Below are 23,878 nucleotides of genomic sequence, written 5' to 3'. Positions count from 1 at the left end.
CTGCACAAGAAAGGGTGTAGCCAGAAATACTTTGTGGCTGTCCTAGACTGCAAAGATACGTGCAGGGAGTACAAGTCGCAGTGGCGGACGGGTGGACCAAGGGCGCCTTCAACAAAAAAAAAACGTTTTGGAATGTTCAGATAGAGATGTCATGAATAGATGCAACATGATTCCTTGGTCTTGTTCTTCTATATATTTATATCTGAAACGTTCGACAACGTTTGGTAACTGAACGTGGCCCAGGGAACAGACAAAACGGAGAAGCGCGACTCGCCCTGGATCCTCAGGCCAGAATCCACCACAGTCCAGCAGTGGTCCTCTGATTTGGCATGCACCTGGAGTAACAGCTGTCAAGCTAGCAACTACCCGAAAACTGCAAATACCGCCAGACAGACAAACCGCAGGAGACGAAGAGGAAGTTGGTGGAGGATTGTCAGGGCATGCATATTTTCATCAAGTAGTCTCTGTCCACCGTTATTCAGATTAGGTAAGCAATAGCAGTACTGTCTGCAGTACTGCAGCAAATGTTTTTATAAACCCAGGTCTTTACAATAATATTGTTAACAGGTGAATTGGCGACAAGGGTCTAGTATCAGCGTACAGCAGACTGGGGGTGTGTCGTGTGGGGATTTGTGTCGTGACGATCGCCTGCACACCAATACGTGCCACGCGAGAGTTGGGTTGGCTACACTAGCATGCTAACGTTACTTCTCACGCCATAACGTTATCAGAACTACGGGAAAGCAGTGCTCGACATGCGGGGGCGAATGACACTGTACCGATGTTGTGAAAAACGGACTTTCCGTCCAGGCTGCTATGCTACTTTAAAAAACTTGGAGGAAAATATTTGGCCACGTTAACTACTGCCGGCGTTGTGCCGAAAATCTCCACCTGCCAAAATCCCCCCCCCCCCCCTTCGCGTGAACGCGCACTCTAAATTCTTCCATGCTTCGACTTGCTTGCTATTTGAGATTTCTGTTCCTCCCTCCCTTGTCAGTTTAGCCTACATTTCACTGATCTTAGTAGCAGAAAGCATTTTTATTTTATTTGTGTCCCTTCAAGGCAGCTGTCAATGATCACGTTAGGCGGCATTTCATTATATTTTTTCTGGCGGTTTGATCGCAGGGGAGGCACTAGTAAAGTGCAGTTTTCGGTTTGTTTCTAGTGTATTAGTCTATAAATACATGTCTTTGCCAAAATTCGTCATCTCTCCCACGTCTTATTCGATTAGTAGTTGTTCTTAACTGTTTATTGCCTGCCTACATTTTACTCCCTCTGTTTAATATAACACACATACATTCATTTCGGTTGTCTATCTTAACGTTTGTTCCATAGAAAGTATTTGACTCTAGTGACCAAATTAAGGAAATTAGAAGGTAGGTGGGTGGGTCGGCAGGCAAGAAAATGGCTTCCCCCCCCCCCCCCACGCGATAAACATTTCAGAACACCTACTTATTCGAATAAGGCATGGGAGAGATTATGAATTTTGGCAGATCTATTTATAAACTAATACACTTGAAACAAATAACTAAACCGAAAACTGCAAACATTGCTTGTGCCTCCCCTGCGATCAAACCTCAATTTAAAAAAAACGCAGCCTAACGTGATCATTAACAGCTGCCTTGAAGGACACAATTGTTTTTTTAAAGGCTTTCTACTACTAAGATCGGTGAAATGTAGGCTAAACTGACAACGGAGTGAAGAGCAGAAATCTCAACTAGTAAGCAAGTCGCAGCAATGAAGAACGCGAATGGGGGGAGAATTCTGGCAGGGGGGGGGGGGGGGGGGCACAACACTGGCACAACACTGGCACAACACTGGCACGGTGGTACAGCTTCCCAGTGGGAAACAGGCACCTTGATACAAGGGTTAGCCAGAACTGTTCCGATCTGAGATTCAGGCAGGCAGTAAATACATTTTAACCTTTCAGGTTGGAATGTACAGCTGCCTGGCCTGTGCCCGAGCCCCTTTGCCCTCCTATAAATAAGTGCCCTCGCAGCTCATGGATTTTTAAATATTTTTTATGAATAACTTTTTGAGTTAAATGTTTTGTTTATTTTCAATGTTTTAATTTGAAATGTATGGAGTTTCAAATCAAATTAGCTAATTTCGTAAACTCTTGAACCAATTAATATTCCCCGCCTCATGTCCCCTGTATTATCTGGGGGGTTCGAGCCTTGAATGCTGATTAGCTGACAGCCATATACCACAGGTATGACAAAACATTTATTTGTACTGCTCTAACTAGTTGGTAACCAGTTTATAATAGCAATAAGGCACCTCAGGGGTTTGTGGTATATGGCCAATTTTCCACAGCTAAGGGCTATGGCGTTGCGTAACACCCCGTCAGGCCTTATTGCTAAAGTGGCCATTTGCCTACATTTCAGATGTATCTTTCATGTTTATCTCTCACTTATGGACAGAGAAGAGGGCAGATATACTTTTTTTTAAAGAGGCAGTTGTCAGCAGCCGAACAAACAGCATAACTGGCTAGCAGGTAGACCTCATCATTCACTATCAGCTGATGGCCTCTCTTTTCCTGAAGTCAATTGTCTCCAGTAGTCAAGTTAAAAGGCCTAGCTGGCAATTGCTTGCTAAGAATGTCAGGAGTGAGTGTGTTGCAGAAAATGAGTAGGCCTGTAAATGTTGACATTTTGGCTACAGAGGTGGTTGGTGTGTATTTAGAGTTATGTATTATGGTGATGCCGTTTTTTTTTCTGAAGCGGCTCGGGATATTTTGGGGAAAACATACCTCAATCTAAAGATGGAAGATGTTGCTGTACCCCTAGTTATACCATTATCCAAAATAATTTAAATGTGGGCGTGGCATGTAGTGAAATGCTAATGAACGTTTCGTGTGGAGTTGTACCTTGTAGGAACTGCAGTCCGTATATAGACATGGAATTTACGGGTGTGATTGAGTGAACCCTGACCGAGCGTTCCTACAGTCCTGCTGCATTTAAAAAAAAATGGTAATGCCTGTAGTAATAATTATATCTTAGTTATAAAATAGTTGTAATATAGTTATTTTAAAAATTGTTCCTGTATGCAAAGTAATACTATCATCCACATGGGACAATTTCATTGTTGGATTTGTGATTGATTGAACACAGTTAAACACACTTAGCTAGATTGTCATTGACTCAAAAGCAGCCATCTGTCGGTTTGTCTCTCTGTGTACATTAATATTCACATCTTTGTGTGTATTTTTTTCTTGTGTTAACCCATCCCAGTACTCATCACACAGACCCCTACCAGTCAACATGGAGGATGAACTGATATTCAGTATGGATGAGGTGGGCAGTGCCCAACGTAACCCACTGCAACAGAGGACCCCTGATCAACGGGCCCCAGCTCTTAGCAACGCTTACGATAGCGACGAGGACGACTACTACATCTGTCCAATCACAGATGACCCTGTCAGCCAGGCCGAAGACATCTGTGGCTATTTAAAGAATCTCGTCCACAGCAAGCAGCTGTCTAACTCCCCCAAAAACTCCTTCTCCTACAAGGTGAGCAGGAGTAGTGTAGGTGCAATATTCACACAGTTCAGTACATTCTGAAAGTGCCATGGTGTGCTGGGCAAAAGCTGACAGGACAAGAGCTGACTTGTTGCTTTGTACTGTTGCTCTATTGTCAGTATGCAAAATGGTGCCCCTGCTCTCACTGCTAGAGATGTGGTCAGAACAACTCTGCCTTAGAGAGAGGGCTTTCTCCTTATCTTTCTCTGCATGTCTGTGTATGTGTGCATCTGCTGTGGCTGAGAGCAGCAGCTCAGCTGCCTCTTGTCTGTGTGCTCTTTCTCTCTCTCAGAACAGTAAGTACCCAAAGAGCGTATCTCCCTTCACATAATGATGTGATATGTAAACATCCCTCTCACAGTGCGACCCTTGGCCTTCTGATCCAGTAGGCCAGCCTGTAGAGTGGGCTTGATGTGAAGGAATTAATAGCCCTTCCTCATCAGCGTTATAGTTATACATACAGAGTTGGGAAGACTGTTAGAGATGTAGAATTTATGGGTCGCAAGGTTGGAACCAAGTTCCAAAACACATTCTACTGTCAATAAGGCCAAGAATTCCGTTTTCATGGAATGTTCAACAACATAGTCAACTAAACTCAATAAGTATTTTTCTCTGCTGCTCATGTATGGTTAAGTTGCTGATATAAAACAGTTAATTTCTCTACTCCACATAGAATGAAACGGAGAAAGAAACTCCACAACAGTCTGTCGGGTTTGGGGCGTTTTCTGACAATGCACGGGTACGTTAATCATCATGTTTCATTTACCCCTCCTTTTGCATCAGTGACTGCCTCCTTCCTCTTCACCTTCCTAATATTAATTTACTCTTTAAATAATTTATTCCTTCCTCCTTTCTTTTTCCATTGTACCTGCATGATTGTTTCCCTACCCAAGAAATGTGTTTTTTCCTTTAGTTATTAAACAAAAATCTAGATCCTTAATCCACCTAACTGTCATGTTTAATCTCCCCTAACCCATGCAGCAGTCCTCAGGAATCTTATGAAGAGTTAGGCTAATGTAAATGTAATAAGCAGCAAGTAAGCACATTATGATAATGGTTGAAACAAACGGTATTGTTTCTCTTATTCTAAATGTAATTTTCAGCTCCAGTGCAGTAGAAAAGCAGCAACCAGGCATGCTGTTTATACAGTACCATAGTTTACCACTACTATATCTTATGTCTGGTGGTCCGGTTTTGTGAGGAGATGGTGTCTCTCATCACAAGGGTACAACTGCACCAGAGACACAGTATATACCATCAACTGGGACGTGTGAAGGGACACGCAAACTTCAAGTGACCAGGGGCTGACGTGCAATATCTGGTGTATGTTTCTCACCAACCAGCAGTGGCCTTCAGCCTGTTAAAAACATGACCTTCATGTATCAATGTAAATAGTTCAGGCTAAATATACACCAGCCTAAAATGCCACATGTTTGTGAGTAGGAGGGTGCTACTGTAGGGGAGGTTCAGGTTACTAACAGGTTTACGTTAATAGCTAATGCCACTTGGACCACTGTTAGTTCTGAGAAAGTGGAGTGCAACAGTCCAGAGTTTTTGGTTGGGAAAACCCCTGGCCCCAAGTGCTGGCTGTGGTTATTAGCTGGTTATTGTGCAATGTAGGGCTCATGGGTGACAGCTAGTGTGACACTTCTTAATCTTCCAGTAGGTCGTTTGTGGTCAGAAAATACTTTTGGCCCTGTGTCATATAATCCTGTCCTGATTGAAGCAACCTTCTCATGATCCTCTGTTGATGTGTGTGTGTGTCTGTTTGCCATATCTCTCGCTGTATTGTGTTTTCCTCTATCAATTCAAAAGAGTGATTTGCATGTTCCTCAACACTTCCACAGAACCGGAAAGATTAGCAATCCACCTGTCAGGACACTTAAAGATGGAATCCGCAGTAGGGCAGTAGCCTTACTGTCTGCCCCACCACCAGCGTGGTTGTATTTGTTTTGTTGATGAACCGGATGTGAGAAGCGTTACGCAATGTGGTAAATAAAAATGGCAGCACATATTCTGCTGTTCTATTGCGTGTGAAATGATGTCGGAGGGGGAAAAAAACTGTTTGTTGTTTGCAGTAACGTCTTTGTTTTTGTAATATTGCAAACTGCCGTGGCAGTTTCACCATTAAGGAGTCCAGCTTTAATCCTGCTATCTGGGTTTGTGTGTAGACAATGTATCTGTCTGTTTCATGTATATATCCCCAGTGTCTGACGCTTCCCTTAACATAAGCTGTATTACACAGTGAGTGTGATGGTTACCTAAAATATATGTCATGTTTCCCCATTGTTCCAGGCGGTGTGGAAAAGAGCCATAGAGAAGGCCAAGGCCATGCCTGACCCATGGGCTGAGTTTCACCTGGAAGAAGTCAAGACAGAGCCATGCATACGATACAGGTACATATTCCTGTGTTTGTGTGTCAGTGGGCTTGATCCCTACCCTGTGCTAGAGTTTAGAGGTTGACCGATTAATTAGGGCCGATTTCAAGTTTTCATAACAATCGGTAATCTGCATTTTTGGACACCGATCATAGCCGATTATATTGCACTCCACGAGGAGACTGCGTGGTAGCAAGGAGCCAAGTTAAGGTGCTAGCTAGCATTAAACTTATCTTATAAAAAACAATCAATCTTAACATAATCACTAGTTAACTAGACATGGTTGATGATATTACTAGTTTATCTCGCTTGTCCTGCGTTGCATATAATCCATGCAGTGCCTGTTGATTTATCATTGAATGACAGCCTACTTCGCCAAACAGGTGATTTAACAAGCGCATTTGCGAGAAAAAAAAGCGCTTTCGTTGCACCAATGTGTACCTAACCATAAACATCAATGCCTTTTTTAAGCTGCATATTTAGTTAATATTGCCTGCTAACATGAATATATTTCAACTAGGAAAATTGTGTCACTTCTCTTGCGTTCTGTGCAAGCAGTCAGGGTATATGCAGCAGTTTGGGCCGCCTGGCTCGTTGCGAACTGTGTGAAGACCATTTCTTCCTAACAAAGATCGTAATTAATTTGCCAGAATTATACATAATTATGACATAACAGTGAAGGTTGTGCAATGTAACAGCAATATTTAGACTTAGGGATGCCACCCGTTAGATAAAATACGGAACGGTTCCTTATTCACTGAAAGAATAAACGTTTTGTTTTCGAAATTATAGTTTCCCGGATTTGACCATATTAATGACCTAAGGCTCGTATTTTTGTGTGTTATTATGTTATAATTAAGTCTATGATTTGATAGAGCAGTCTGACTGAGCGGTGTAGGCAGCAGCAGGCTCGTAAACATTAATTCAAACAGCACTTTCCTGCATTTGCCAGCAGCTCTTCGCTGTGCTTCAAGCATTGCGCTGTTTATGACTTCAAGCCTATCAACTCCCGAGATTAGGCTGGCAATACTAAAGTACCTATTAGAACATCCAATAGTCAAAGGTATATGACATACAAATGGTATAGAGAGAAATAGTCCTATAATAACTACAACCTAAAACTTCTTACCTGGGAATATTAAAGATTCATGTTAAAAGGAACCTCCAGCTTTCACATGTTCTGAGCAAGGACCTTAAACGTTAGCTTTTTTACATGGCACATATTGCACTTTTACTTTCTTCTCCAACACGTTGTTTTTGCATTATTTAAACCAAATTGAACATGTTTCATTATTTATTTGAGACTAAATAGATTTTTATTTATGTATTATATTAAGTTAAAATAAGTGTTCATTCAGTATTATTGTAATTGTCATTTTTACAAATGTGTGTGTGTGTATATATATATATATATATATATATATATATATATATATATATATATATATATATTTATAAATCGTCCGATTAATCGGTATCGGCTTTTTTTGGTCCTCCAATTATCGGTATTGGCGTTGAAAAATCATAATCGGTCAACCTCTACTAGAGTTGTTGACAAATACACACCATCCCCCACCCCTGCCCTTTCTGAAGGTACAGTACATGATATCACTCCATTTCCAATGGCCCTTCCAAGTTTTCTTGGCCAGTGCACAAAGTTCCCTCGTGGCAGATATCAGGGCTGCCTGCCCACACCAAAACGCTTCGTTTGAAGCCAATAGGTGCATTCCGGGGTCAGTCTTTCCAGTATCGCTGCACATCTAAGAATAATGCTATATCGTTGTTCCTGAGACGTTGAACATTTCTCCAGGCATTGAGATTACATAGAACTCGCCCAAATTCTCCAGGCAGTGCAGCCACGAGAACAACTAGAGGGATGCCCCCCCCCTTTAGATAATAGGGGTTAGACTTCTGCATTCTCTAACGTGTTTGTTTGTATTACTAATCACCTCTTACTGTATGACAAAGCCCATAGGGGAGAGGTGTGTCTGGGTTGATTTTTAACCCGTTTGTAACCTTACTCTTCCTAAGCCTCTCTGGTCTCTTAGCTATTGGCTTTGTGCCATCTTCCTGTTCCATGCCTCCAATATGACAAACATGGTACACAGAGTTCTGGGCCGAGAAATACGCATGGAACGGCAGGACAGACTGTGTAAATATTAGCCTTAGCCTCTGGGTCTGCTGTGTGTCTTCTTATCTGTGTATGGCTGACCCAGTCTCAGACAAACCAAGCTTTCAATATCAGTGTGCGTGTTTGAAATGTTCCCCTAATTTATTGTGACATGTAACATCAATATCATATTGGTGATAATGGCATTCCAACAGAACAGGTACAAACAGGCATATTTGTTGAGTTTGTTGTTGGTAAACACACAATCAATTGGTTGACAAGAATTACATGCTATTACCACGGATCTGAGGATAAGCAGCTCAGGTCCTGGTCAGAACAAATCCATGTACTCTGTTTGTTTCTATTTTCTGTCCTAATCCTGACCCCTTCAGTGTACATAGATCATTGTGGTCGAGGTTACACTTTCTAGTCATCACCATGTTGGTTACACAAGTCCAGAATTCTGGCCCATATAGAATGGAATAATAATGTTTGATTAATGTTTGGTGAATGTTATTTGCTTTATCTTTCCTCAGGTACAATGCAATCACGGCGGCATGGTCTCAAGACACAGTGCACATCAAGGTTTCTGGCCAGGTATGCCTCCGCTCCTAAATCATCAGTAATCTAAAATTGTATTATTGATCAGAACATATGTATGTGGAATATACAGTGAACAAAAATAGAAATGCAACATGTAACGTTTTGGTTTCATGAGCTGAAATAAAAGATCCCAGAAATGTTCCATACACACACATTTTATTTCTCTCAAATGTTGTGCACAAATTTGTTTACATCCCTTTTAGTGAGCATTTCTCCTTTGCCAAGATAATCCTTCCACTTGACAGGTGTGGCATATCAAGATACTGATTAAACAGCATGACCATTACATAGGTGTACCTTGTGCTGGGGACAATAAAAGGCCACTCTAAAATGTGCAGTTTTGTCACACAACACAATGCCACAGATGTCTCAAGTTGAGGGAGTGTGCAATTGGCATGCTGACTGCTGGAATGTCCACCAGAGCTGTTGCCAGAGAATTGATTGTTCAATTTTCTACCATAAGCCGTCTCCAACGTTGTTTTAGAGAATTTGACAGTACGTCCAACCACCCTCACAACCGCAGACCACGTGTAACCATGCCAGCCCAGGACCTCCACATCCAGGTTTTTCACCTGCAGGATCGTATGCGACCAGCCACCCAGGACAGCTGATGAAACTGGGTTTGCACAACCGAAGGATTTCTCCACAAACTGTCAGAAACCGTCTCAGAGAAACTCCTCGGCATGCTCGGTGTCCTCACCAGGGTCTTGACCTGTCTGCAGTTTGGCATTGTAACCGACTTCAGTGGGCAAATGCCCACCTTCGATGGCAACTGGCACGCTGGAGAAGTGTGCTCTTCACGCCTGAATCCCGGTTTCAACTGTACAGGGCAGATGGCAGACAGTATGGCGTTGTGTGGGCGAGTGGTTTGCTGATGTCAATGTTGTGAACAGAGTGCCCCATGGTGGCAGTGTGGTTATGGTATGGTCTAGCATAAGCTATGGACAACAAACACAATTGCATTTTATCAATGGCGATTTGAATGCTCCGAGATGCCGTGATGAGATTCTGAGGCCCATTGTCGTGCCATTCGTCTGCCACCATCACCTCATGTTCAGCATGATAATGCACGGCCCCATGTCACAAGGATCTGTACACAATTCCATGAAGCTGAAAATGTCCCAGTTCTTTCATGGCCTGTATACTCACTAGATATGTCACCCATTGAGCATGTTTGGGATGCTCTGGATCAACGTGTATGACAGCGTTTTCAAGTTCCGGCCAATATACAGCAACTTCACACAGCCATTGAAGAGGAGTCGGACAACATTCCACAGGCCACAATCAACAACCTGATCAACTCTATGCGAATGAGATGTCGCACTACATGAGGCAAAAGGGTGGTCACACCAGATACTGACTGGTTTTCTGTTCCATGCTCAGTTTTTTTTTTTGAGGTATCTGTGACCAACTGATTCAAATCTGTATTTCCAGTCATGTGAAACCAATAGATTAGGGCCTAATACATTTATTTTAATCTGATTTCCTTATGAACTGTAACTCTTAGAAATGGTTGCGTTTTTAAATATTTTTGTTCAGTGTAGTGACACTGTTTACTTGAATGTGAACATTTACAAAAGCTTGGTGAATTGATTGACTTTGTCATATGATTGATTTGTAATTTTTGTTTCTCACAGCCTTTTGGACGCGGGGCCATGAGGGAATGCTTCAGAACGTAAGTTTCACTCATTATCTAACCTGTACCCCCGCACATTGACTCGGTACTGGTACCCCCCTGTATATAGCCTCGTTATTATTTGTATTATATTTTTTACTTTATTTAGTAAATATATTTTCTTAATTCTATTTCTTGAGCTGCATTGTTGGTTCAGGGCTTGTAAGTAAGCATTTCACGTTAAGGTCTACTACACCTGTTGTATTCGGCAAAGGTGACAAATACAATTTGATTTGGATTTAATTTGATTATCGTTCAGAATCGTTCAGAATAATTAGTCATGTTTGCCATACAGTCTGAAAAGACGGCACAAGATGCACAGGTCCCCAATTCACGTTCCACAAGTATCGCTCTTAGACCCATTTAGTCCAGCTTAGAGCAATACATAGATATCCAAATGGAACCAAACATTCCATAACTACAACATTCTAATTCACATTTTTTGATGGAATGTGATCACCATTAAACTTGTCATGGCACCCAGTAGAGTTCTCTATCTCAAACTGACTTTGCTGAACTCTGGTCGAGCCTGACTTTTGCAGCTATAGGCAGCGGGAATATTATTAATATTATGACCTTATTATGATTTGACCTCTTTCTGTGGGAACAGAGTACGGGAGGCAATGAGGCATCCGTCATGTCTAGATCAGACCACTGGCAGTCCATGCCTTCCACAGAAGAACATCCCTCTCACAAACACACAGAGGAAATAAGCCCTTGCCCTCTAACAAGCCCAAACACTGTTTCTAACCACAAAAAAAACATGTTTATGGTTTATCATCAAAAATACACAATGCCCAAGAGATACACAATTTCAAAACCTTGGGAATATTGTAGGATTTAGTTGGGTAATACCATCTTAGTTTGTTGTCAGTCTGATACACAACTAACATTCTTCAGGGTTTACTTTTTTTAAACGTTCCTTTCATTTTAGTACAGTGCCGTTCTTGTCTTTCAATGCCTCTTTTTCCATATTTCCTTTCCTTCTTCTACAGGAAGAAGCTGTCTAACTTCTCCCATAGTAGTAACTGGAAGTGTGCGTGTAACTATGTGACGAAGCGCTACATGGAGCCTGTGGACAGGGATGTGTACTTTGAGGATGTCAGGCTGCAGATGGAGGCCAAACTCTGGGGAGAAGAGTACAACCGCCACAGGCCACCCAAACAGGTATGGATGGAACATTTTAATTAACCAATGAGTCATCCTGTTGATTGATTGATTGATTGGATTGTGGATTTTCCACATTTTAAGTTAAACTAACCACTCCTCCCTCTCTCTCCCCCCCCCAGGTGGACATCATGCAGATGTGTGTGATTGAGATGATGGAGCGTCCAGGTAAACCTCTGTACCACCTGGAACACTACATAGAAGGGAAGTACATCAAATACAACTCCAACTCTGGCTTCGTCAAGGATGACAACATCAGGCTCACTCCACAGGTACAATCTACTACTGTAGATTTATTGTATAACTCCTGAGCTGCAGAAACCGAAGATGCATCTTCATCTTTCTGTTATCAATTGCTAGATTTTTCAATATAATAGATGTGGTAGAGAGGTCAATAGAACTTGATTATGTACGTTAATCCTGCTGCTCTGATTGGATAGAGTGTTGCTGTATTTCTCTGTTTCGGTCTGATCATTCAGACTGCTGCTGCCTCCTACTATTTGACCTTTTATTGAACTAGGCAAGTCGGTTAAGAACAAATTCTTATTTTCAATGGCGGCCTACCCCGGCCAAACCCGGACGACACTGGGCCAATTGTGCGCCGCCCTATGGGACTCTCAGTCACGGCCGGTTGTGATACAGCCCAGGATCGAACCAGGGTCTGTAGTGACGCCTCTAGCACTGAGATGCAGGGCCTTAGACCGCTGTGCCACTCGGGAGCCCATAAATGAAATGGTAAAGACGTTGAGGACAGACACGTGTCAGACATGCACACCCCTCCGCTGAGTTTAACCTGCAGCTTGTTTGGTCTATAAACGTGCATGGAGATGGGTATTTTCTACTTGGGCATATTAAAACATTTAGTTTTTTTTTTTATCACGAGTATCATTCAATCCGACTATAAACTGTCAATTTATGGATATGAGTATGGCCATGTCAGCACACCCCTAGCTTGTATGGATGTCAACCCCAATACATGTTTATCATCGTCACCAATCAACTGCATTGTTGTTAAAAAAGACTAAACGACCAACGCCAATTTCTGTATGTTAGCTATGCTACCAGCTAATAGGAACGGGAGTTAGCATTTAGCAGTCACTTCTTCTAAACCTGAAAATGAACAACTTCTAATGTTATGCAGCAAAAACAGCGTCCTTCTTTCCCTCATGGTCTGTGTTCCATTGACCTCTTTACCAAATCTATGCTTTTTCCCCCCTTTGTTCTGTGAACCTGCAACCTTTCCAAATATCTGTAAGCCGCCATCTTTTTGTCGTCTGCCAGTAACCCTAGTATTTTTCTTTCTGCCTGTAACCCTAGTATTTTTCGTTCTGCCTGTAACCCTAGTATTTTTCGTTTTGCCTGCAACCCTAGTATTTTTCGTTCTGCCTGCAACCCTAGTATTTTTCGTTCTGCCTGCAACCCTAGTATTTTTCGTTCTGCCTGCAACCCTAGTATTTTTCGTTCTGCCTGCAACCCTAGTATTTTTCGTTCTGCCTGCAACCCTAGTATTTTTCGTTCTGCCTGCAACCCTAGTATTTTTCGTTCTGCCTGCAACCCTAGTATTTTTCCTTCTGCCTGTAATCCTAGTATTTTTCCTTCTGCCTGCAGGCATTCAGTCACTTCTCGTTTGAACGTTCGGCCCACCAGCTGATCGTGGTGGACATCCAGGGGGTGGGGGACCTCTACACGGACCCTCAGATCCACACAGAGAGGGGGACAGACTTCGGAGACGGAAACCTGGGTACGGCTTTCTCTCACACAGTCAGTGTTAGCAACACAATGAGGTAGACTGACATTTTGAATTGTGACCCACCTTAGCGAAATACTTTTTCAAATAGATTACAACATACGTGTGTGTGTTACAGGTGTGCGGGGCATGGCACTGTTCTTCCACTCCCACCTGTGTAATAAGATATGTAAGAGTATGGGGCTCACACCCTTTGACCTCTCCACTGCAGAGAAAAGCCATCTAGACTGCACCAACACACTGCTGGTGAGACCATAGAAATACAGTGCATTCGGAAAGTATTCAGGCCCCTTCCCTTTTTCAACATTTTGTTATGTTACAACCTTATTCTAAAATGTATGAAATAAATAGTTTTCCTCATTGACACACAATACCCTTAACCTTATTAATAACCTTATTTACATAAGTATACAGACCCATGGCTATGAGTCTCGAAATTGAGATGAGGTGCATCCTGTTTCCATTGATCATCCTTGAGATGTTTCCACAACTTGATTGGAGTGCAACTGTGCGAAAGGCACACACCTGTCTATATAAGGTTCCACAGTTGACAGTCCATGTCAGAGCAAAAACCAAACCATGAGGCCAAAGGAATTGTCCGTAGAGCTCAGAGACAGGATTGTGTCGAGGCACAGGTCTGGGGAAGGGTACCAAAACATTTATGCACATTGAACTTCCAGAAGGACAACCATCTCTGCAGCACTCCACTAATCAGGCCTTTATGGTAGAGTGTCCAGATGGAAGCCACTCCTCAGTAAAAGGCACATGACAGCCCTCTTGGAGAATGCCAAAAGGCACCTAAAGGACTCTGACCATGAGAAACAAGATTCTCTGGTCTGATGAAACCAAGATTGAACTCTTTGGCCTGAATGCCAAGCATCATGTCTGGAGGAAACCTGGCACCATCCCTACGGTGAAGCATGGTGGTGGCAGCATCATGCTGTGTGGATATTTTTCAGCTGCAGGGACTGGGAGACTAGTCAGGATTGAGGGAAAGATGAATGTCAAAAAGGTCTCTGAATGTCCTTGAGTGACCCAGCCAGAGCCCGGACTTGAACCCAATCGAACATCTCTGGAGAGACCTGAAAATAGTTTCAATTTTCTATTTTTAATAAATTTGCAAACATTTCTAAAAAACTGTTTTTGCTTTGTCATTGAATAAATGTATTCAAAAACAATTTAATACATTTTTGGAACAAACCTGTAACATAACAAAATGTGGAAAAACTCAAGGGGTCTGAATACTTTCCAAATGCACTGTATAATCATCTTGAAGTAGAATCAAAGGGCATGTGGCTGACACACAGCATCACATATCATCTAGGTATAGCCACAGTCGTCATATTACCACAGAAATTATATCAGTACATTAGACAGAATACTACCTCACCACAGGCTAAGACCTCGGTCACTGTTTGCAGCTTTTATGCAGCTATTTAGAATGGTAATTTTAGTAATCTTTTAACAATATTTTCAACTCTCTACTCCAATCAGAAGTCGGCCCAGACGGTACTAAGGGGTAGTGAGGAACAGTGTGGTTTCACTCGTTTTCGTACTATATCAGGGGGCCGTGTGCCCCCACTTCTCTCCCACCTGTCGGAGACCTCGTCTGGGGATGACTCTATGAGTGACATAAGTGACTCCATCCCCTGCTCGCCCCTCGCCTTCCCCGGCTCTCCACTAGGACAGCACTTCTCTATGGGCTCCATGGGCAGGTCTCCTCTGGGTAAGAACAGTTTTTAGAGGTTATAGTTCACCCAAATTACAAATGTATAAAATATTTTGAAGATCTAGAAGGTAATCTGTGGGCCTGTAAAGTCAATGACCCACCATATGGGTTTGTTTTCTTATTTTCAGCTCAGCATTAACATTATGTTCCAAATAGCATGCCTAAATCCCCATAAAACTGACTTCAAAACAGTTTTATTTGGTACCCGAGGCTAGAGTGCTCTGTTTGAGATATAGTTGAACTACTTCAACTTGATTTAAAAAAGATAATAATTATCAGCCATTAAACATTTTAATCTAACGTCTGGTTTCTCACCCTCAGGTTGGTCTTTCATAAATGAGATGGATGAACGGGAGAAACACAACCGCAGCCACAGCCCAGAACACAAGGTCAGTCAAGGCTTTGTTGAAATGACTCTGGTGATTCTGATCACAAGAATGACATTAGTTATGGTTGGTTGGCATGTACTGAGGGCTGTGTTTTTTTTTATTTTTCTTCTTCTTCCTGTAGGACTCAGAGAATGGAGGAGACAGTGGTTGTCCAAGTGAGAGGAGGAGTGAAGGGGACCCAACCGACCATGCAGATGGGGTACATCTTCTCCACACCAACACTTGGTCTTAGTGAGCCTGTCCATCATAAATGCTTTATGGAAACTATCAACTGCTGTTATTGTTCATGTTTGCTCACCATGACATGGATTCTTTCTTGACTCACCAGCATTTAAAGCTGTTCAACTATTACCCTTTGTATAGCTATGTTAGTGTGAACCTGGCCCTCTCTTTAGCTCTGTTTATGCTCTGGTTTTATACTGTATGATGTCACCATGTAGGCCCGCCCCCACCGCTACAACAGATACTACTCTGAGTCGGACGAGGACAGTGTGAGACGGGTAAACAAAAATAACGATGTCTAATCTTCCATCACCACCATAATCAACAAAGCCAACATCGCCATAATCAAATAATCCTGTCCTCATCCCTCTGTCACCCACTATCCCCTTGCTCATTAGTGTAGTGTTCCTGCTATCTAATCTTTGCCTTCATCCATGAGCTAACTGAGTTCTTGCTGCTGTCTGTCTCCTTACTAGAGAAAGGTTCCCAGCAGATCTTCCCCTAACCCAAACTTAAACTCTCCTGCCATAAACACCCCCAACAGCCAACCGGTGATTCCCTGCCCTCTGCATGAAGGCCTCTAACACAGGCCTCTCCCTCTAGTGTGGAGCAGCTGTTGATTTGAAACTTGCTTGTTTTCTAATGACACATGCTTAGTATTGGCAAAAGTTTGAGTGCACCCAAAAAACTGAATGCAAACTTGTTGAAACACAACAGAGAAATCACCAGCAGCCCTGTGTTTTAGTCTAATTCCTTGTTTGGCCTGTCCATGTCAACATGTCTACCTGCCCCAATACTTATCAAATCACCTAACCAATCAATCAGTCTAACTGCCTGTTCACCAGAATCATGTTCCGCCTCTTAGTGCATGCCTGGAGTGTGAAATATGATTTGCATTAGTGCTTGAGTTGTTGTTACTTTGAACAAGCAATACTATAGATACAGTGCTTCATTGTCAATTTCCTAAGCTCTGTGTGTCTGTCCAGCTGACAGATGATAAATGGAGTGTCTACCACTCGTCTCGTTCTCACGTCCACCGGCCATCCTGTGTTGCTGTGGAGATGGAAAGACTTGACTCGCTGATCCTGGAGAGGAAGATTGGCAAGTCCATCCTGGGGAAGGTGAGTGGCGCGTACGCACGTGCACACACACCCGCTCACCCACCCACACACTAAAAACACACACTATATCTCCTCTGGACTCTTCCCCCAGGTGCACCTGGCGATGGTGCATTACCACGAGGCTGGTCGGTTCTGTGACAAGGAGGAGCAGTGGGACCAGGACTCAGCCATGTACCACCTGGAGAGAGCCGCCATGTGTGGGGAACTAGCGGCTATCGTTGCCCTGGGACAGTGTTACCTACAGCTGCCACACCATATACTGTCAGAGATGGAGCTAGAGGTATTTAATCTAATCAAATTGTATTAGTCACATGCGCCGAATACAACAGGTGTAGTAGACCTTACAGTGAAATGCTTACTTATGAGCACCTAACCCAACAATTCAGTTTTAAAAAATTCAGATAAGAATAACAGATAAAAGTAACAAGTAATTAAAGAGCAGCAGTGAAATAACAATAACGAGACTCTATACAGGGGGGTACTGATACAATGCGCAGGGGCACCGGTTATTTCAGGTAGTATGTACATGTAGGTAGAGTTATTAAAGTGATTATGCATAGATGACAACAGAGAGTAGCAGTGTTGGGGAGGGGGCACTGAAAATAGTCTGGGTAGCCAATTGACTAGATGTTCAGGAGTCTAATGGCTTGGGGGTAGAAGCTGTTTAGAAGCCTCTTGGACCTAGACTTGGTGCTCTGGTACCGCTTGCCGTGTGGTAGCAGAGGGAACAGTCTATGACTAGGGTGGCTGGAGTCTTTGACTATTTTTATGGCCTTCTGTTGACACCGCCTGGTAGAGAGGTGCTGGATAGCAAGAAGCTTGGCCCCGGTGATGTACTGGGCCGTTCGCACTACCCTCTGTAGTGCCTTGCGGTCGGAGGCCGAGCAGTTGCCATACCAGACAGTGATGCAACCAGTTAGGATGCTCTCGATGGTGCAGCAGTAGAAACTCTGAAGACCCATGCCAAATCTTTTCAGTCTCCTGAGGGGGAATAGGTTTTGTGGTTCTCTCTTCACAACTGTCTTGGTGTGTTTGGACCATTCTAGTTTGTTGGTGACGTGGACACCAAGGAACTTGAAGCTCTCAACCTGCTGCACTGTAGCCCAGTCGATGAGAATGGGGGCGTGCTCGGTCCTCTTTTTCCTGTAGTCCACAATCATCTCCTTTGTCTTGATTACTTTGAGGGAGAGGTTGTTGTCCTGGCAACACACGGCCAGGTCTCTGACCTCCTCCCTATAGGCTGTCTCGTTGTTGTCGTTGATCAGGCCTACCACTGTTGTCATCTGCAAATTTAATGATGGTGTTGGAGTCGTGCCTCGCCATGCAGTCATGAGTGAACAGGGAGTACAGGAGGGGAGTGAGCACGCACCCCTGAGGGGCCCCTGTGTTGAGGATCAGCGTAGCGGATGTGTTGTTACCTACCCTTACCACCTGGGGGCAGCCCGTTATGAAGTCCAGGATCCAGTTGCAGAGGGAGGTGTTTAGTCCCAGGTCCTTAGCTTATTGATGAGCTTTGAGGGCAGTATGGTATTGAACGCTGAGCTGTAGTCAATGAGTAGCATTCTCACGTAGGTGTTCCTTTTGTCCAGGTGGGAAGTGTTGAGTGCAATGGAGATTGCATCATCTGTGGATCTTTTGGGGCGGTATGCAAATTGGAGTGGGTCTAGGGTTTCTGGGATGATGGTGTTGATGTGAGCCATGACCAGCCTTTCAAAGCACTTCATGGCTACAGACGTGAGTGCTACGGGTCAGTAGTCGTTTAAGCAGGTTACCTTGGTGTTCTTAGGCACAGGGACTATGGTGGTCTGCTTAAAACATGTTGGTATTACAGACTCAGACAGGGATAGGTTGAAAATGTCAGTGAAGACACTTGCCAGTTGGTCAGCGCATGCTCGCAGTACACGTCCTGGTAATCTGTCTGGCCCTGTCTGGCCCTTGTGAATGTTGACCTGTTTAAAGGTCTTACTCACATCGGCTTTGGAGAGCGTGCTCACACGGTCTTCCGGAACAGCTGGTGATCTCTTGCATGTTTCAGTGTTATTTGAGTCTAAGCGAGCTAGAAGTAGTTTAGCTCGTCTGGTAGGCTTGTGTCACTGGGCAGCTCTTGGCTGTACTTCCCTTTGTAGTCTAATAGTTTGCAAGCCCTGCCACATCCGATGAGCATCAGAGCCGGTGTAGTACGATTCGATCTTAGTCCTGTATTGACGCTTTGCCCGCTCAGTGCGGATGCTGTCTGGTTGGGGTATGTACGTACGGTCACTGTGGGGACGACGTCATAAATGCACTTATTGATGAAGCCAATGACTAATACTCCTCAATGCCATCGGAGGAATCCCTGAACATATTCAAGTCTGTGCTAGCAAAACAGTCCTGTAGCTTCTTAGCATCTGCTTCATCTGACCACTTTTTTTATTGATATAGTCACCGGTGCTTCCTGCTTTAATTTTTGCTTGTAAGCAGGAATCAAGAGGATATAATTATGGTCAGATTTGCCAAATGGCGTGCGAGGGAGAGCTTTGTATGCATCTCTGTGTGTGGAGTGAAGGTGGTCCAGAGTTATTTATCCCTCTGGTTGCACATTTAACATGCTGATAGAAATTTGGTAAAACGGATTTAAGTTTCCCTGCATTAAAGTCCCCAGCTACTAGGAGTGCCGCCCCTGGGTGAACGTTTTCATGTTTGCTTATGGGGGAATACAGCTCATTCAATGCTGTCTTAGTGCCAGCCTCTGACTGTGGCAGTATGTAAACAGCTACAAAGAATAAAGATGAAAACTCTCTCGTTAGGTAGTGTGGTCTACAGCTTATCATGAGAAACTCTACCTCAGGTAGAACAATGGCTTGAGACTTAGATATCGTGTACCAGCTGTTGTTTACAAAAATACATAGACCTCCGCCCCTTGTCTTACCAGGTGTCACTGTTCTAGCCTGCCGGTACATTGTATAACCAGCCAGCTGTAGGTTGATGTTGTCGTCGTTCAGCCACGACTCCGTGAAGCATAAGATCTTTTTTTTTTACAGTGCATTTGGAAAGGATTCAGACCCCTTGACTTTAAAAAAATATATATACATTACAGCCTTATTCTAAAATGTATTAGATTGTTTTTTCCCCCATCAAACTACACACAATACCCCATAATAACACATTTATAAAAAACTGATCGATTGGGTTCAAGTCCGGGCTCTGACTGGGCCACTCAAGGACATTCAGAGACTTGTCCCGAAGCTAGTCCTGCGTTGTCTTGGCTGTGTGCTTAGGGTCGTTGTCCTGTTGGAAGGTGAATCTTCAGCCCAGTCTGAGGTCCTTAGCGCTCTGGAGCAGGTTTTCATCTCTCTGTACTTTGCTGTTTCTTTCCCTCGATCCTGACGAGTCTCCCAGTCCCTTCTGCTGAAAAACATCCCCACAGCGTGATGCTACCACCATGCTTCACCATAGGGATGGTACCAGATTTCCTCCAGGCGTGACACTTGGCATTTAGCCCAAAGAGTTCAATCTTGGTTTCGTCAGACCAGAGAATTTTGTTTCCAAGCGGGTCTTCATGTGCCTTTTTTACTGAGGAGGAGTGGCTTCCATCGGGCCACACTACCATAAAGGCCTAATTGGTGGAGTGTTGCAGAGATGGTTGTTCTTCTGGAAGGTTCTTACATCTCCACAGAAGAACTCTGAAGCTCTGCCAGTGTGACCAAGGCCCTTCTTCCCCAATTGCTCAGTTTGGCCGAGCGGCCAGCTCTAGGAAGTGTCTTGGTGGTTCCAAACTTATTCCATTTAACAATGATGTAGGCCACTGTGTTCTTGAACCTTCAATGCTGCAGAAATGTGCCTCGACACAATCCAATCTCATTATGGACAATCATTTACGAGCTCATGGCTTGTTTTTTGCTCTGACATGCACTGTCAACTGTGGGACCTTATATAGACATGTGTGTGCCTTTCCAAATCATATACAATCAATTGAAATTACCACAGGTGGGCTCAAATCAAGTTGTATATGACTTTGTCATTATGGGGTATTGTGTGTGTAGATTGAGGATTTGTATTTTTTTTTTAATCCATTTTCGAACAAGGCAATAACATAACAATGTGTATTGGAGAGGTGTCTTTTGAATCTCTCTCTGTTATTACATGGCTATATGTTGCTGTCTTGTCATCAGGACAACTCAGGGAGCCGTATGAAGGGCTTTAAGTTCCTACTGCAGGCTGCTGAGGCAGGACACAGATCCTGCATGATCCTGGTGGCCAGGGCCTTCGACACCGGCATCAACCTCTCACCAGACAGGTCAGAGACTGGTGGAACATATCAGATACAGTATCAACTTGTGATGGGCTGTGTCTAAAATGGCACCATATTTATTGATTAGCCTACATGGTGATATCTACCTAGAGATCTGAGAAAGATTAGAATTGATCAGGACTGTGAAATGGATATTATAAAAACGATTATAAGCCTTCTCTGTGGTTCTCAGGTCCCAGGACTGGAAGGAGGCGGTGAGATGGTACAACTGTGCCCTGAACATGACAGACTATGATGAGGGGGGCGAGTTTGACGGCATGCAGGACGAGCCTTGCTACCAGCTGCTGGCCAGAGAGGCTGAGATGTACCAGGAGGGGGGCCACAGCCTGGACCCAGACCCACAGAGAGCAGGTAAGATACAGCAGAGAGAACCACACCTGAGCTTAGAACCTAGAACTATTAGCCAACAGTCCTAACTCGAGCCTTCAGTGTGATAACCTTTGTTGTACTTAAGTAACGAACCAAAGACTCACTTTCTCTCTCTCTCTCCTGTGCAGGTGATCTGTTCACAGAGGCAGCAGACTCAGCCATGGAGGCGATGAAGGGCCGACTGGCCAACCAGTACTATATGAAAGCAGAGGAGGCCTGGGGCATGATGGAGGAAGAGGAGTAGGAGGCTGGCACTCTGCAAGGCCAAAGGAATCGGCTAAAGCAGAAACAAGCTGGCACCCAGGATAATGTTGTGATGGATTTTCCTCCCTAATGGTTTAAAGTTTACAGACACATTTACTGTGTGATTTCCAAAATGCTGTGTGATTGTTTGATCTGTATATGACCTTTTATGCAGCCATCCTCTAGCCTAGCTATCTTTCTTGGTGCTTCAGAGGGAATTATGTCTGGTCCTTGCCTTGTACATTTTTCCCCTTTTCTATTCCTGTCCCCCATTGCCCTTTGGACTAATGAATATGGTTGCATTTCAGAGGCAATTTACCTAACTAAAAATAAGCCATTTCAAACTAGAAAAGTACACTTCCTAAAAAATAATGTGCTTGCTAGCTTAAAGGGATATTTTAGGATTTTTTCAATGAGGCCCTTCATCTACTTCCCCAGAGTCAGATGCACTTGTGGATACCAATTTTATGTCTTTGTGTCCAGTAAGAAGGATGTTGGAGGTAGGTTTGTGTGCCAATGCTACCTAGCATTAGCACAATGACAAAGACTATGGGTATCTGCTAGCATGCTAGTAGATACCCATAGACTTAGTCATTGTGTTAAAGTTAGCCGTGTTAATATTTGTAGCTGAAATTGTTACAGATAATTAGCATTGTAAGTGTCTACCATTGTGTTCTTACGGTTGGCATTGAATTCATGATAGTTTATACAAATGAATTGAAGTTGGGATAGCCTAAATATTTTGAATTTGGTATTGTAGTTTATTCCATAGATCTCATTCAAACCCATGTTAATATATGGTAATGTGAAATGGTTATAGTATAAAAAAAATCTGAATGCAAGCACGCTAAGTTGATTTCAAAGTCTGGTTGGAGTTGATAGCTAAGCATCCCGACACTGTACAGCATCCCTTTCTTAAGGCGTGCTTCAGTTCGGCTGGCCCTTAGCCAAACTCGGCTAGCCAAACTGAACTAGTGTGCTCACATACACCCTTAAAACACATTCGCTCGAAAAACAGAACGAATAGCGCCAATAGTACTGTTTGTCCATTTTGAGATGAAGTAGCAAGTTTACACTTCTTCAGAATAGTCAGAAATAATCTAAAATAACTCAAATGTAATTCATTTTGATGTTTTTGCCTAGGAGATCTTAGACCCGCAATTTTACATCTAACTAGGATGTTTGGTGCAGTATTATTTTACGAAAACGAGTCATCTCTCGTTGAATGACAAACATTATGGAAGAATCCCTACTGTTGACCTACAGTAGACTTCGTTCGGCTCCAAACTTCGGCTTGCCTCCAGAAAGAAATGTGTGCCCGAACAGCCGGGAAAAAACCGAATCGAAGACCGAAACGTCACAAAATGTCGTCATAATATATGCACGAACTCTACCAAACTGTTTCGACTGGAAAGTGTGCAGATGCCTTTTAAAAATACGGTGACAATTTCAGAAATGAAACTGTTACTGCAAGTTCAGGTGAACACAAAACAACTCAAATATATGAAAATGTCTATACATTTCAGCTATTTCAAAAACATAGCTCTGCTATTAGTATTTTTACTGTATAAATGTTGGGCTCAACGAGAAAATTCTGCTTACACTGCCCTGCTTAGAGGTTGGCAACGGTCGGCCGAGTGTCGTGTGCGACCTCCGGAGGTAGAGTTCGAGACGTGAGAAATGTGCAAGTTTACATTACGATTATGTCTCTCGAGAATCCCTCAATTCTCCTTAATACTCTTCAATGAGAATAGACCCTTAAAAGGTTCAAGAGGAGATGCGTTTTTGACTTTTAACTAAAAGGGCCATTAACTAAAAGGTAATGGTCCTTTTATTGCCATTAAATGCATTGGAGATAGTGTAAAAAAAAAAATGTAGTTCAAAAAGTATAAATGCTCTAAAATGAATACATTCTCAAGCAATCTAAGTTTGGGCTGGTTGTATGTTTTTAAAGTTTTGAGTTCATAACTTAAATCGTTTAAGCTCTAGAGCGGGTGGAAGATATCCAATAATAAGAATGCATATTACATTTTAAGAAATCTAGAGTGGTCGTGCCTTCAGCAAGCACATTAATTCATGTTTGATTCATGAAATAAACATTTCTTGAACAAATGTTGTTTACTTTGTGTTGGTTTTGCCTAACACTTTTGTAATAGAGGGCACTTGTTGATTGTTTGCATACTTGTGTATATGAATGCATGGAAGTAGCTATATGTAAATGTCTTGACTTTGGAATAAATATGACTTTATTGCATTTTAATGTTTTTTTAAATTTATATATATATATATATATAGTGCCTTGCGAAAGTATTC

General features: G+C 43.0%; 1 protein-coding gene across 4 annotated transcripts; it reads left to right on the top strand.

Moving 5' to 3' along the window:
- The first annotated feature begins 46 nt into the window (after window positions 1–46).
- Window positions 47–23,825, top strand: LOC109870599 (eukaryotic elongation factor 2 kinase). 4 transcript variants are annotated; one of them, XM_031804819.1, is made up of 19 exons: window positions 47–487; window positions 3,234–3,512; window positions 4,195–4,260; window positions 5,817–5,917; window positions 8,546–8,606; window positions 10,250–10,287; window positions 11,283–11,454; window positions 11,577–11,726; window positions 13,063–13,195; window positions 13,320–13,447; window positions 14,696–14,927; window positions 15,252–15,319; window positions 15,441–15,518; window positions 15,760–15,819; window positions 16,528–16,662; window positions 16,754–16,942; window positions 20,814–20,938; window positions 21,126–21,304; window positions 21,451–23,825. In XM_031804819.1, exons 2-19 carry the CDS (start codon window positions 3,264–3,266, stop codon window positions 21,564–21,566), a joined length of 2,280 nt encoding a protein of 759 aa, XP_031660679.1. In that variant the 5' UTR covers window positions 47–487; window positions 3,234–3,263; the 3' UTR covers window positions 21,567–23,825. The 4 variants fall into 4 exon arrangements, with proteins under 4 accessions (XP_031660679.1, XP_031660681.1, XP_031660680.1 ...); XM_031804821.1 differs by lacking the exon at window positions 4,195–4,260; XM_031804820.1 differs by lacking the exon at window positions 15,760–15,819.
- Window positions 23,826–23,878: the final 53 nt, after the last annotated feature.

Source organism: Oncorhynchus kisutch, linkage group LG25, assembly GCF_002021735.2.
Source record: "Oncorhynchus kisutch isolate 150728-3 linkage group LG25, Okis_V2, whole genome shotgun sequence".
Classification (NCBI taxonomy): Eukaryota; Metazoa; Chordata; class Actinopteri; order Salmoniformes; family Salmonidae; genus Oncorhynchus; species Oncorhynchus kisutch.
This window is presented reverse-complemented; position numbering and strand designations above follow the sequence as displayed.

Bases quoted from the DNA above. Each gene is read 5' to 3' on its own strand.
- LOC109870599 (XM_031804819.1), top strand. From the start codon at position 3,264: ATGGAGGATGAACTGATATTCAGTATGGATGAGGTGGGCAGTGCCCAA. The intron at 15,320-15,440 runs GTCAGTCAAGGC...TTCTTCCTGTAG, and splicing joins GCCACAGCCCAGAACACAAG to GACTCAGAGAATGGAGGAGA. The intron at 15,820-16,527 runs GTAAACAAAAAT...GTGTCTGTCCAG, and splicing joins ACGAGGACAGTGTGAGACGG to CTGACAGATGATAAATGGAG.